This window comes from Psittacula echo (genome assembly GCF_963264785.1).
Source record: "Psittacula echo genome assembly, chromosome: 1".
Lineage (NCBI taxonomy): Eukaryota > Metazoa > Chordata > Aves > Psittaciformes > Psittacidae > Psittacula > Psittacula echo.
In genome coordinates this window covers 31,362,429-31,376,164 of record NC_137735.1, presented here as the reverse complement: position 1 = coordinate 31,376,164, position 13,736 = coordinate 31,362,429, and the positions used below count along the sequence as shown (strand labels likewise).

The 13,736-nt window shown below is 36.6% G+C and overlaps 1 protein-coding gene across 3 annotated transcripts in view; it reads left to right on the top strand.

Moving 5' to 3' along the window:
- The window catches only part of SGCZ (sarcoglycan zeta), a gene marked incomplete at its 3' end in the record, with an annotated part of 494,596 nt that overhangs the window by 464,490 nt on the left and 16,370 nt on the right, over positions 1–13,736 (top strand). For all 3 annotated transcript variants that reach the window (XM_080615414.1, XM_080615415.1, XM_080615413.1), the window contains one exon: positions 2,134–2,206. In XM_080615414.1, the coding sequence (XP_080471540.1) occupies positions 2,134–2,206 (73 nt within the window). The remainder of the gene's footprint in view (positions 1–2,133; positions 2,207–13,736) is intronic.

The following is a 13,736-nucleotide window of genomic DNA, read 5'->3' as shown; positions in this document are numbered from 1 at the left end:
TGTGTGTCAATATAGTTGGGGGTGAGAATTGCTTTGAGTGATAGGAAGCCTGGCTATACAGACATGCTAGTCCTGTCACTTAAAGGTAGCAGAATTGCAAGGCAACATGAGGTTTAAAAAACAGATTCTGCACTGCACCTCTGTGAATACTTTTAGATAAGGAGATATGCTTTTTTTTTCCCCTCCTGTGGTTCTCCATAACATTCGTGGATTTAGTTGTTTTTTCTTGATTTAGAAAATGGATTTAGTTGTTTTCTTGTGAAATCTTCATAGCAGCAGTTGTAATGAAATTGTTTTCAGTATGCTTTGCCAAGATACGTGTTAAGTTTATAGATTTATGGAGATAAAAACCTAGGACCTAGGATACTCAATACCAGCAGAGTATTTTACAATAAAGGATTTTTTTTATTTTTTTTTTTTTTTTTTTTACAAAAAGGGAGTTTAGAAGAAGATGAACAGTGATGACTATCTGACAGTACTTTAACAATTGATTAGTTTTTTTGTCTTCTTGCTCAGGACATTTTCTCTTTAATGCTATAAAAAGGTATTAGCAATTAAATATTCTATAGCCTCATTCTGCTTTCAGATCCTGGTAGGATAAGTTTACTAAATGTTGTTGGCTAACTGGGAAAATATCTACATATCTTGTCTCCATTAAAAAAAGCATTTCTAAACATACTTGTAAAATATTTAAATATTATATAATTGAAAATATTGTGTTTATAATATTGCAACAAGGTGGTGCCTCTGTTCTGTTGAGCACTTATATAGCTAGTGTGAGATATTGTGGTGTCCTGGTTTAGCAGTAGCAGTCATTTTTTCTGCTTCTTAGTAGCTGGTGCAGCGCTGTGTTTTTGACTTTTGGTCTGGGAACAGAGCTGACAACACTGATGTTTGGTCTGAGCAAGGACTTTGTGAGTCTCATGCTCTGCCAGGGAGGAGGGGAAGCCAGGAGGAAGCAGAGACAGGACACCTGATCCAAACTAGCCAAAGAGGTATTCCATACCACAGCACGTCATGCCCAGGATGTAGAACTGAGAGTTCCCGGAAGGGCTGGATCACTGCGGGATGGGGACGAGTTAGTGGTCAGTGAGGTGTTGTATTCTCTTCCCTTGTTATTTCCTTTATCATTATTACTATTAGTGGTAGCAGTAATGATTTGTGTTATACCTTAGTTACTAAACTGTTCTTATCTCAACCCGTGGGAGTTGCATTCTTTCAATTCTCCTTCCCATCCCTCCAGGAGCGGGGGGAAGAAAGGTGGGGGGGAAGTAGACTGCGTGGTTCTAATTTACGGCCTGGGCTTAAACCACGACATGTGGGTATATTTTTAAGGTTACTCAGAGTTCAAGGCTCAGAACACAAGAAAACTTCTATTGAAATGCAACAATCAGACCCAGAATATTTAGTAATCACTTTAATTATCCAAGACAGTTTCCTTTATCTTACTTCTAGTGACAGAAGGTAAAAGCATTACTTTTTTTACAGAAGTTTTAAATCAGTTCTTTAACTTTTTGGTGGTTCTCTGTTGGAAGGACTTTTACACAATAGTTCTAGCTATTTTTATTAGTACAGTGCCTAGTACACCATCTTCAGAGAAGGAAAGTAAAATTTTACAGGCACATGTGTATTTTTGAGAGGTTTTCTTAAAAAAACCACACCAAACAAACAAAAAAGACCACATAAGTTTATATCATATTTCTATTATTACAAAACCTTTGAAAGCTTGGCATCTAAATTTAAGCAAATAAAATGAGTGTGTGCAAAAAATAATTGACACTTCTAGAATGTGTTTTGTTGGACAAACCTATGATATTCTTTTCCTCATCTGTAAAACAATCCATCTCCCAAGTGCTGAAATGAGAATTCAGGCAAGTCAATGCTGAAAAGTTTGGATCTATAAATGCTTTCAGATTTGTATATGAAGTAATCTACTAATAAGCAGAAAAAGATGCAGGTTATATCCATCCAGATTTTTATATAAAAATGCAAACATTAATATGAAGAAACATTTGTTATCATTAATAAAGGATTAAATCAGACATCTTGTCCTAAAAATGTCAATTTGTAGTCATACATTTCAATGTGTTATTTTCTAAAGTAATTGTACTGTATTTTATTTATGTATTTTAGGCACGGAAGGGGCAGTGTTTGGGCACTCTGTGGAGACACCCCATATCAGAGCAGAACCTTCCCAAGACCTCAAGTAGGTGTTGTTCAAAAAGTTGTTTTTAAGTCCAGTATTCTCAAAAATAATTGTCTTCATTAAAAGCAAATATCTGTATAGTAATATCTACTACATACTTAATGACTCATACATATCCAAAAAGCCGGTAGACTCAAATTTGTTCTATTAAAAAAACCCCACTAACTTTTATCACAGAAAATGTAAAATACATTACTTTTTATAAATGGCTTGTCTTCTCCTGCAGAATCCTTGAAAAGTGTGTTTTTCTCAGATAGGAATAGTCAGGGGATTTTAAGTTCAAGTGAGTACCGTACTTTTTAATAGATTCAGACCCAGATTTTGATTTTTTTATAGCTGTTGCAGAATATGCAAGTCAAGTTAAAGTAAACAGTCCCAAATTTTTTCTTCAAGTGGTATTTCTGGGTTCTTAAAATACTACACACACACACACACTTCCAAAATTCATTTCCAAGTAAGGCTAGATGTGTAAATGAGAAAATCCAAAGTTTTCTGGATTAGTCACAAAAGTGGAGAAATAAGTACATAGTAAAACAACAAGTCTAAAAGTTACTAAAGTATCTATGGAATGAGAAACAGAAAATTTAGAAAGGGTTCTAGTAAAAGTTTTTTCATGAAGTACATGTATGTGATCTGGTAAATATTAGTCTGTTATTTATATACATAACTAATGAAAATATATGACAGTCACAGAAAATCAAAGGTCCCTCTCAGCAGAACAGGTGTGAAACCATATAGACATAGGTTGAATTCTTCTATGATTCCTATGATATATCTATCCCTTTACCTGCCGTCAGTGGTTACAGTGAATAGCCAAAGAAAAGCATTGTTGAATGCTCTTCCCTATATTTGTAAAGGCATTTAGGATGATCGTTGTGGGACCATTGTATGTGAAGTGTAAGAAGTAAATGAATGTTTAATTGTTTACAGTAGCCGTTTTAAGGTAATGTAATGGTTTGGGGTCTTCCAGAGGACCCTACCCTTGCCAAGACTCCTGTCAGTCTTTGTTGAAAGTATTTGTTAAGATGTTTATTAGCGATGACCCCTGAGGTGGTATGGTATCTAATCAAAGGAGATTCAACAGAAATCAAAGTAGAAACAAAAAACTTTTCTCAGGGGTACAAAAAACTGAATAAGAGTGTGGAAATCATTCTACTCGAAAGAATGTAGAGAAGGAGCTTTGTCTACTTTCTAATACTTAAACAATAATTAAAGAGTGTAAATATATAGTAAGCTAGACAACCAGGATTCATTTCACTGGGATTAAATTTTCAAGAAGGGGAAAATGGATGACCCGGGGAATTACAGACCAGTCAGTCTCACCTCTGTGCCTAGCAAAATCTTGGAGCAGATTCTCCTGGAAGGCATGCTAAGGCACATGAAAAACAAGGAGGTGGTTGGTGACAGCCAGCATGGCTTCACTAAGGGGAAATCCTGCCTGACCAATTTGGTGGCCTTCTATGATGGGGCTACGAAACTGATGGACAGGGGAAGAGCAATTGACATCTCCCTGGACTTGTGCAAAACGTTCGACACTGTCCCACATGACATCCTTGTCTCTAAATTGGAGAGACATCAATTTGATGGGTGCACCACTCGGTGGATAAAGAACTGGCTGGATGGCTGCATGCAAAGAGTTGTAGTTGATGGCTCGATGTCCAGCTGGAGGCTGGTAACGAGTGGTGTCCCTCAGGGATCGGTGTTGGGACCAATCTTGTTCAGCATCTTTGTTGGTGACATGGACAGTGGGATTCAAGGGATTCAGTCCACCCTCAGCAAGTTTGCCAATGACACCAAGCTATGTGGTTCAGTTGATACAATGGAGGAGAAGAATGCCATCCAGAGGGACTTTGACAGGCTTGTGAGGTGGGCTGATGCCAACCTTATGAAGTTTAACCATGCCAAATGCAAGGTCCTACACCTGGGTCGGAGCAATCCCAGGCATGGCTGCAGGTTGGGCAGGGAAGTGATTCAGAGCAGCCCTGCGGAGAAGGACTTGGGGGTGTTGGTCGATGAGAAAATTAACATGAGCCGGCAGTGTGCGCTCGCAGCCCAGAAAGCCAACTGTATCCTGGGCTGCATCAAGAGGACCATGACCAGCAGGTCAAAAGAGGTGATCCTGCCCCTCTACTCTGCTCTTGTGAGACCTCACGTGGAGTATTGTGTGCAGTTCTGGTGTCCTCAACATAAAAAGGACATGGAACTGTTGGAAGAAGTCCAGAGGAGGGCCACGAGGATGATCAGGGGACTGGAGCACCTCCCATATGAAGATAGGCTGAGAAAGTTGTGCCTGTTCAGCCTGGAGAAGAGAAGGCTGCGTGGACACCTCATAGCAGCCTTCCAGTGTCTGAAGGAGGCCTGCAAGGATGCTGGGGTTGGACTATTTATCAGGGACTGTAGTGACAGGACAAGGGGTAATGGGTTCAAACTTAAACAGGGTAAGTTTAGCTTGGATATAAGGAAGAAGTTCTTTACTGTGAGCATGGTGAGGCACTGGAATGGGCTGCCCAGGGGAGTTCTGAATGCTCCATCCCTGGTGGTGTTCAAGTCCAGGTTGGACAGAGCCTTGGGTGACACGGTTAAGTGTGAGATGTCCCTGCCCATGGCAGGGGGGTTAGAACTAGAGGATCTTAAAGTCCTTTCCAACCCTAACTATTCTATGATTCTATGATTCTATAAAATCACCTCATGGCTTATGAAACTTACATATCAGGCATTCACCTCTCGTCTTTTGGCTTTATTCATTGCCATGAAGCCCATTGTTGCTTAATGTTTTCCAACTCCATCATTCCTTCAGCTTATTTTTCGAAGGTGGACTTAAATTAATGACAATTTTCCATTCAACTTTCTGCCCTCTCATTAATAATGAACTGAACCTAGAATTTAAAAAAAAAAAAAAAAAAAAAAAAAGAGGATGAAACAGAAACCATTGTTGTTTGGTCAGCATTAACTTACGTGTAAACCATTTTTTTCTTAATATGGTCAGCCTATATTGTGTTCTACAAGGTTTTGTACATATGTGCTGCTATATATTACTTAGGATTCAGTGATATTTCTTTTTTAAAACTCCTAAGTTATTTTAACCTTTTTTAAAGGATGAAAATTAACCTTAGGACTTAGATTTCTTGGGTTTTGGCATGAACCTTTCTAGAAGGTAATGTGCAGACCCCTTTTTGACCTTGTAGCTTGAAAGAACTATAAATAATTGTGAGTTTTTGTGATGTTTTCTGACAACAAAATAAAATTAGGCACTCAGATCGTATATATCCCATTAAAGATTCCCATTACCATACACCTTTTAATCTTATTTCAAGTTATATAAAATAAAGAAACCAAACTGTTATGGTTTTATTAATTTCAAGCCCTACATTAATTTTCCCTAGAAATAATTTTTTTTCCTAATTTAATTAAATGTTGTCAGAAAGCAGTGATCTGTCATTTAAGGGATCATTTGCCAAATATATCCAAATAAATAGGTCACCAATGACATCTCCCTGTGGCCTCAGAAGCTACCTCTGTCACAGAAACAAAACAATAACAAAACCTCTTTTCTGTCCTCAGGCCCAACTGATAAAACTACATTGATATTGTAAAATCATCATATCCTCTAAAACAGAATAGTTGTATCCTAAATGTTAAGTGGGAATGGTCCTTGACTCATGCTACCCTGAAAATACTGCCTGAAAATTGTTTGGCAGAGTTGTAACTGAGTCTCAAATATGCCAAGAACTGTTGCATATGTGAATGGGTACCAGCCTCTGGCCTGGGACCTAGCACCTTTTAATGTTTTAATAAAAACTTAGCTGAAGTGTCCACTAGACCATACTGGCAGTCCTAAACCAACTTATTTTTTCAAATGCTGCATCCCCATGCTTTGCAACTTCTGTGATTATCAGTAACTTGGGACAGTAGAGAGTTTGCTTAGTTGACATTGGAGTTCACACAGGTGACTGCAGTTTGACAGCAAGTTTCAGTGCCTAAATGCAAATACATTAGGCTATGATACTTGTATACTTGAAAGATACAAGAATTTACATTAGATTATTAATTAAAATAAAACTAATCCCATAGTTTTCATGTTGGAATGTGTATTTGTGGTCAAATAGTAAACCTCAGACATAAAGATATGAGTATATTTAAATAAAAACTTTTTTTTTTTTCTTCAAAAAATTATGCTGGATATTTACTTAAAACTTTTGATGTGTAAAACAGTTCACTACTGAATTTGAAAAATGGAATTCTGACCAGCTTGATTACTGGGAATGAAACTGACCTATAAGATATGGATTAAGGTTTTGATACTCACAAAGCTCATATTGTTGGCCCCCAAAGTCCAGAGATTTTAGCTCAGCATATTCTGGACAAGAAGCCAAAAAGAGAAAGTCAGATTCATGGCAGCTTCACATATTTTAACTTTGCCTCATACAATCTTTGTTCTGTATCCTGATTTTGAGGTCTTCAGACAGAGCAGCATCTCTAATATTTGCTATTAAAAATTGTTGCGTAAAAGTAAAATTCAGTTTATATTTAAAATTATTCCTTCCTCTGTGCCCAACCACTGTGATCACATCTTTCTCTTATCTTATATTTTCAGATAATAGTTAGTGAGATTTTGCTTTCAGAAAATGTTTTTCTACAATCTTTTGCGAAACCTGGTAAGACCTGTTGTGTCAAATCCCAAAACCTAATTAAATCTGACTTTGATTAGCTGGGATAAGCAGCATAAAAGAATACATGCCTTAGAATCAGGAAAATGAATTATACCTTAGTAACTTCATATATCTCTCGCTACTTTTTCTCACAGGAACACAGTTAGGAAAACTAAATTGCCAATATATTCCCCAAATATTGGTTTTAGGTTAATAGTGCATTAAAACATGGTGCATTAATAGGTAATATCCATGCATAAAAGAGACAGACAGTAGTTAAATGCAGATAGCTTTGCCCTCAATAATCTTCTTAATAAGGGGGTAAATTAATTAGTTTTTGTTCTCTGAGTGTAACTGCAAAATCAAATTTAATGTGTTTTTTTCGTCTTCTGTGTCAAGCTTCACATACCATTGACTATCTTGCAAGCTAATGCTGGGCATAGTGAGATGAAAATTGATCAATGTGATGGTTTGCAAGACCCATCTTTTGTGATATTTAAGGGGTGGCTTACTAAAAGGGGAAAATATCTCTTCTATAAAAACCTGGAACCAAAAAAAGGCATCAGAAAAGAATTTTAATGTTAACTTGTTAGTTGTCTGAGCAGGCTGAGAGTAACAAAACCCCTAGGACTATTTATCTCTTTTTACCCAGAAATCAAATAATAAGCCACAGCTCATCAAAAGAGAGAAGATGCAGTAGAGTAAAAATCCCAGCTTCATTCCTGTGCTGTTTTAATGGTGTGAGCGTCTAGTTACTTTCTCAGTATTCTTTGGTTTATTTTTAATAAAATGGACATGTTTACTGTTTATGTTTTCAGAATTTGATGTTTAAATAGTTATTTCAGTGCTTGGGCACGTGCTTTGACAGAAACTTTTTTGCCCAGGCATTTCCCTAGCTGTTGAAAATATTTTATTTTTGTTTAACATACATGTTCATGCAAAAATAGAGATGAGTGTTGTAAAAACTTGAAAAATTGCCAAAAGTTGTGCTTCTTTTTTTAACACATATATATGCTTTTATATATAAAAGACACTGAAACAAATAGAGAACAAAGCCAGTACTAAAAGTTCATAATATGCAGATAGGACACCATAGGAACAAAAGGTAACTAAATATGGCTTTTATACTGAAAAAATAATTTGCTTTAGTGTTCAGTGACAATTATTATATCTAACATTGGAGAAGGGAAAAGGCTCTAGTAGGAACTGAGATATGAAGGGAAAAATGTACTTCTATCACAATAGATGGCAAATTAATTGAGTTTCATGTGGTTAATAGTCTCTGTCCCTGATCTGTGACTGAGCCAAAGGTTAAAATTAGGTCAAATTGCCAAAACTTATAATAAAACTTTCAGACTGGGAAGCAAACACTGTGAGGCTGATGATTTGGTAATGGTAGTGAAATGGATAGAAAAGATGGGTTAAAAGAGTCATCTGGTGTGTTAGACCCTTTAGTCTAAACTCATTAGTATGCAATGCTTTACAATATTATGTTGAAAGATTCATTAGAGAAAAGAATTACTAAGGGCTTGAAGATAACTAAAAATTGGGATGAAGTAGAAGGTGGGTGTATTGTGACAATCCAAAGAAATATTTTCCCCTTGAAAAGATATCAGATCTTCTAGACAACAGAAAATAAGTAGATGTCCCTTCTGGAGCTTAAGTATTTTATATAGTGGGGTATCTGACGAGAAATAAAAGGCAAGACAGAGAAGAGTGTATTTAGAGACATTTTAAATCGTATATAATAAGCACGTATTGTTCAAATCCTTCCTTCAGCCTTGTGGGAAATTTCAAAGGGTTTCTTCAGAACTCATTATCAGTTTTAAGAATTCTCTTTCCACTAGAAGGAGGTACATAGGTTTGGAATCACTGGCAATCAGAAGATCTGGAGCACTAGAATAAGGATACTGTGAAACTCCACAGTATGATGGTGAATACTGGATAGAAATTGGCACCCTGCCTCTCAGATGCAGGAAATTCAGGAATAGCATTTCAAAAGGAACAGGGACAACTAAAATTCTTTATCAGCAACTGGATTATGATTGCTTTATGGTTATGTCTTGCCATTTTTTCAGGAACACACAGGTGGGCTCCAAGTATAGCTGTCTTAGGCTAACAAGGTTATGAGTGCAAATATACCCTATGAATTCTCAATTTATACAGGTCTCAAACCCTGTATAAAGTTTGGACCAACAGAAAGCATTGACACAGTGCTGAATTACTGCAAGATAAGGCAACTTTACACTCTGCAGCTTAGTGTTAAGGCAGCTGAAGATCTTTCTTTACATGAAGATGGCTTAGGTCTAACAGCAGCTACTACTAGCAGAGGTGCTCAGGGTCCCACAGACAGATGCACAGGGTCTCAGTAGTGCTCTGCTGTTGTGCTCTTGGCTCCAGCGGGGCTTGTTGCACCTGAGGTTGCCCCAGGGCTGTTGTACCACTTTGGACCCAAGCCGCTGCTACATGTTCAAAAATTCTAGTTCCATGTAGGTCTACCTTAGGACTAGGTACAAAAGCGCAAGCTTTGGTCAAATATTTCATTTTCAGAGATATTCCAGGTAGAGGTGGTTGACTATTTTTTTTATTGGAATTTGAACAACAGTCCTCAATGCCTAGGGGCTGATGTTAGTGACAGCAGAAATAATTTCTGATATGCTTTGTACTCGAAGCCAAATAGATTCTTGTTCCACCATACCTGCATACTCCTTTTGCTGTAGTTTTTCGATTGAAATGTTATCTGATATAGTACTTGTAGTCCATAAAACTTGTACTTTAAAGCCTTTATGCTGCTGCAACATCCATAATATTTCAATTTCCTGCCTTTCTTATGATTTTAAGTGAATAGGCTTACTACTGCAATAACCAAAACCGCTATTTGTATTTTCATCACTTGATCACCATTTAATTTCCTTATTCTTTCCTTATACTAAATTTCTCACCAGAGATTTTTTCACTAGTTTTTCCTCTTCCTACGGGTATCTCCATTTTCACTCTTTAGACACTTTTCCAAGAAAAGAGGACTTCTTAATTTTGCTGCCTGTCAATTCTCTTCCCTCAGGACCCTGATAGTTTGTGAAACATCCATATTTGATAGAAAGGCAGAAGATCCTTAAGTTTCTGTGTTTTCAGAAAACCAGTGCCTAACTAGGGATGCTAACAGAATATCAGAAAGTATTAGTATTTATAGAAATTTACCTATTTGTGTATATATGGCTTCAGAATAACATCTTTTGCTTCACAATCAGGTCATTGTTATAGTACATGGAGGACATGGTGCTCCTAGCAGTGTTGTGGGTGCAGAGAGCATGGTTTGGGTTCTTGTCCTAGCACCTGCTGGAGCCAGACAAAACATATGAAGCTCATACAGGCTGGGTATAAGAAAAAGGAGGCTCAGAGGATGGAGAGCTGTGTAGTGGATAGTTACAGGGAGTACATGAGTTTGTAAAACTATTATATTCCACTGTTCACAAGCTTCTATTGCCTATAATTATACAGAGAACTGCGAAGGTAGCCTCAGCAATAGAGAAGAACAAATGATTTTACATGTCTTATTGCGCAATTTTCATTCTATCCTCAGTTATATTTCAAGATAGAATTCACTGCCAAAAAATAAAGAAAAAAACTATTTGGCGTCTTTGTAGTTTACCACTCCGTTTTGTGTTGCAGAAGGTAAAAAACCCCTCTCTCTAGTTCTCTCTAAAATGATGTTTGCCCTAAAGAAGTGACTGAAAGTAAACTGAAACTTTCATTCTTTCCCTAGAGTTCTTTTGGTTGGGCTTTGGTTTTTTGGGTTTTTTTGGGGTGTTTTTTTTTTGTGTGTGTGTTTTTTTGTTTGTTTGTTTGGGGTTTTTTTGGTGGTTTTTTTGATGGGCTGTTTGTCTTTTTGGACTGTTCAGATACAGACACATATTTGAGCCATTGGAGAGTATATTCCAAGGTCTCTTCTAGGCTTAATCTAAAGAAGTTGAAGCAAACCTGTTAAAGGAATCTCAGCAGAATAATTTTCCACATGAAGATGCAGTTTCCTTACGATGTAGATCAGCTAAAATATATCCAATTATATAATCTTCAAGCACTTTAGGGAAACAATACTGAAAACATCATTGGAGGATTGCAGGTGGTCTGGACTGTCACTTCCTAAGCACAGGAAGCTAATACTTTTCAAAACTGAGAATATTTTATGTCAACCAGTTCTCGTGCATTTCCAGTTGTTCAAAGAGCCCAGTTTGGCTGTTCAGTCTCCCTCAGGCATTTTATGTTCAGATCTTACTCTTGACAGCCACTTGAGCATTATCTGTGGGCATGTTGCTTCAATCTCTGACAAAATAGATTTCTATTTTAAGAAAATATATTCTGAAATATAACTCAGGTAATGGAGCTATTTCTGGGAAGAAAATGAAATTCATGTAAGGATGTTTAGTGGAGTGGCAGGGCAGCTGTAGAAGGGGTTTCAGGTCAGAACAAAAGTAAGGAACATTATGGGAAGAGGAGTGCTTTGGGTGGAATAGGGGTAACTCTAAGGTGTCAAGGATATGAGGAATTCTTTTCCCATACCTTTTCTTAAGGGACTGTTTTGGATTGTCTCATACACAGATCTTTATGTCACAGCCTGGGTGTTTAAACTTTGAAGCATGTTGTGTTTTTTCTCTAAGAAATGAAAGCACACGTTCTAGACCTCAAATTTCTATTAAGTTTTTTGATTCTCAAAAGTTTGAGTTTTAGTGGACTTTACATTCCATAATGCATGAATTCTTGCTACCTGAGATTCCAGTTAGGCCTTGGGTTATGTTCTTAATTTTTTTTTCTTTCTTTATTTTTATAGTTTCCCTGTGTTCAGCTATTCTGGCTGTGTCCTCACTCACTCTAAGAAACAACCAGACATTAAGTTCCCTCTAATTTTCCTCACATAACCTTCTTATTTTGCTAAGCTCTTGCTTTAAATACTTGATCTCTCCAGCACTCCTCACCTTTCCTTGATGTTTCTTCACTTTTCCAAGTGCTTTAATAACATCACTGAAAAATTCTTCGGTGACACTCTATTCCTTACTTTTTCGCCCTCGGTGACTAATATTTTTTAATATTCTCATAAGAGATCCTTTATTTCCCTATCTGGGGAAACTGTTTTTTTGATTTATCTTCTATGTCAAATAACATTAAAATATTCAGTGGTTTCAGGTGTTGTTATGATAATGCAGACCCATTGAACTGAAACCAGTGGCATGTACAAGACAATTAGAACTCAGATTTGAGCCCAGTGTGGTGATTTCTGGGTTAATGAGAACTTCAGGAGTTACAATAAGGGCATGCTGACACATGCCGAAATCAGTGACACATAGAGCACAGACATAACATGAAAGGGTATAGTGAATCCCAAACTTCAGTTCTGATTTAAGTCAATAAATTGTCCTATTTAAGTTTATTGTTCATGAGTTGCCAAAATGGATATTGGGAAAACAAAGTCATGTTAATATTTACTGGCTTAGGCTATTACTTATTCCTTAACATATCTATTTAACTTTTTCTAACATAAGACTCATGTTATGAAGTCACAAAATAGTGACAAATTGTTCCCTTAAATTTTGGGTTACCACATAAATCAAAGAGAGCCTCACATGAATATATGAGAATTTACTTCTTGATGAAGAATAGTTGTTGAACAGTGAGCAATACTAAGGATTCATGAGGCCTGCACATTTACATATGCATTTCATTAAAAAAAAAAAATCCTGAAAATATAAGCATTTGATTAATGCAACAAGCATTAGAATGCAACAAGCTTCAGGAAAAATAACTATTCTGGCAATGATTCATATGTATCTCAAAAAGGTACGCATTTTGATACATTTATATGTACCAAAATGATATTTTTAGTCACTTTATATGTTTAAAAGTGCATGTATAATCTTGTAAATAGTATAAGTAATGAGCTAAAAATGAGTGACTAGCAATTTTATATTCAGAGCATTCCCATTGTGATGTCACATGCAGCTAATAAAGAATCCTCTGTTTAAATAGTTATAACATCTTAAAAAAAGGCTTCCAGATGTATTAGTCACCATGATAATAAAATTACTTGGCTATTTATGAATACTACTGGAGTTTGCAGACTGATTTCCAGGAAATGGATGAAATGAAAACCCTAATTTTATCAAGCACCATTAGTGTTCAGGGGACTCCTTAAAGGACTCTCACTCTCAGTGGAGGACTCTTGAAATCACTTTCCTCAAGTGTCAGGGCAGCCAGCTGTTCTTTTTGTAATCATAGAAATGGAAAGAATGTATTTTTAAAATTGTTGGTGTTTCTGTAAAACAACATTTTCAAAATTATATTTTGCAAAAAAATCTTAATTCAAATTTGGAACAAAATGGTTTGTTCATTTGTGAAAGAGAAAAGCGCTACTTTCTATGGGGTTTTGGTTTTGGGAGTGCTTCTTTAAAAGCAAGAAGTAGGAAGCAGGGAAAAGTGAGGCTTGGAGAAACCATTTGCCTTCCTTTTTCCTTGTGTATCTTACATCTCTGCAGCCTCAGTCTGCCACAACTCCTCAGCTACAGGCAGCATGATCAATGTCACAATTATTTTAGTCTATAGAAATCTACAAAAAGGTGACCAAATTAATGTGTAGGTTTTCCATTGGTTTATGCTTGCGAAACCCTTTTTTAATAACAGGATTTCTATGCTGACTGAAAAAAGCCACAGCGATGTACATTGGCAAGGCCATCATATATAAAAGTTAAATACTTTGAAGTATTTCTTGACCCTCAGCTGTAAAGGTGCCAGTAAAAGGGAAACGAGTACCTGCTTTTCATGTACGATCTCTAGTTGACAGCCTATTCTTTAATCTCATTTTGAATCCAAATTCCAAAGTGGTGGAGGTTCAT